The 633-nt window shown below is 57.7% G+C and overlaps 1 protein-coding gene across 1 annotated transcript in view; it reads right to left on the minus strand.

Moving 5' to 3' along the window:
• Positions 1–10: 10 nt before the first annotated feature.
• Positions 11–633, minus strand: part of EMH_0008280 (CTP synthase, putative) — a gene marked incomplete at both ends in the record, with an annotated part of 8353 nt that continues 7730 nt past the window's right edge. Inside the window, one exon of the mRNA XM_013498299.1 lies at positions 11–631. Coding sequence (XP_013353753.1) covers positions 11–631 — 621 coding nt within the window. The remainder of the gene's footprint in view (positions 632–633) is intronic.

Genomic DNA, 633 nt, shown 5'->3' on the forward strand with positions numbered 1-633 from the left:
AGCTCAGGGTTCACTCTGCCCCCGAAGCAGCAGCCGAAGGTTTCAGTGTTTTTATATTTAGTTTGGGGGTAGCCATCGCCCAGCTGCCTGCGGGGCTGTCTCCTGCTGAGACGCGTTTCCTTTGGGGCCCTGCTGCATGCACTCTGCTGCTATTATCTCCTCCTACCCCTCCTTTCTTCTTTGTCTCCTCATCGTCAGGGGGGGTCTCACCTCTTGCTGCCTCGGCGCCTGCAGCAGCTGCATCAGCAGCATCAGCAGCAGCAGCAGCAGCATCAGCAGCAGCATCAGCAGCAGCAGCAGCAGCAGCAGCAGGAGACAGCTGCCTGGAGACAGCAGCACCGCTGCTGCTCAGCAGCTTAGGGGGGGCCTTCAGCACCCCCGTTATGATGCGGGAGGGCATCCCTGCTCTCGTGCCGAGGCGAGCAAGAGGCTGCTGCTGCTGCTGCTGCTGCTGCTGCTGGTGCTGCTGCTGTGCTGCTTCTCTCAAGGTGTTTATGGGTGGGGTTGTTCTACCCCCACCCGCCGGCTCTTCCTCTTTTGTTGCATTTGAATTGTCTCCTGCGGTGTCTCCTTTTTGTTCTTTTCTGTCTCCTTCTTTTTCTTCTCTGTCTCCTTTTTGTGCTTCTATGTCTG

Source organism: Eimeria mitis, genomic scaffold (genome assembly GCF_000499745.2).
Source record: "Eimeria mitis Houghton genomic scaffold, Emh_scaff332, whole genome shotgun sequence".
Classification (NCBI taxonomy): Eukaryota; Apicomplexa; class Conoidasida; order Eucoccidiorida; family Eimeriidae; genus Eimeria; species Eimeria mitis.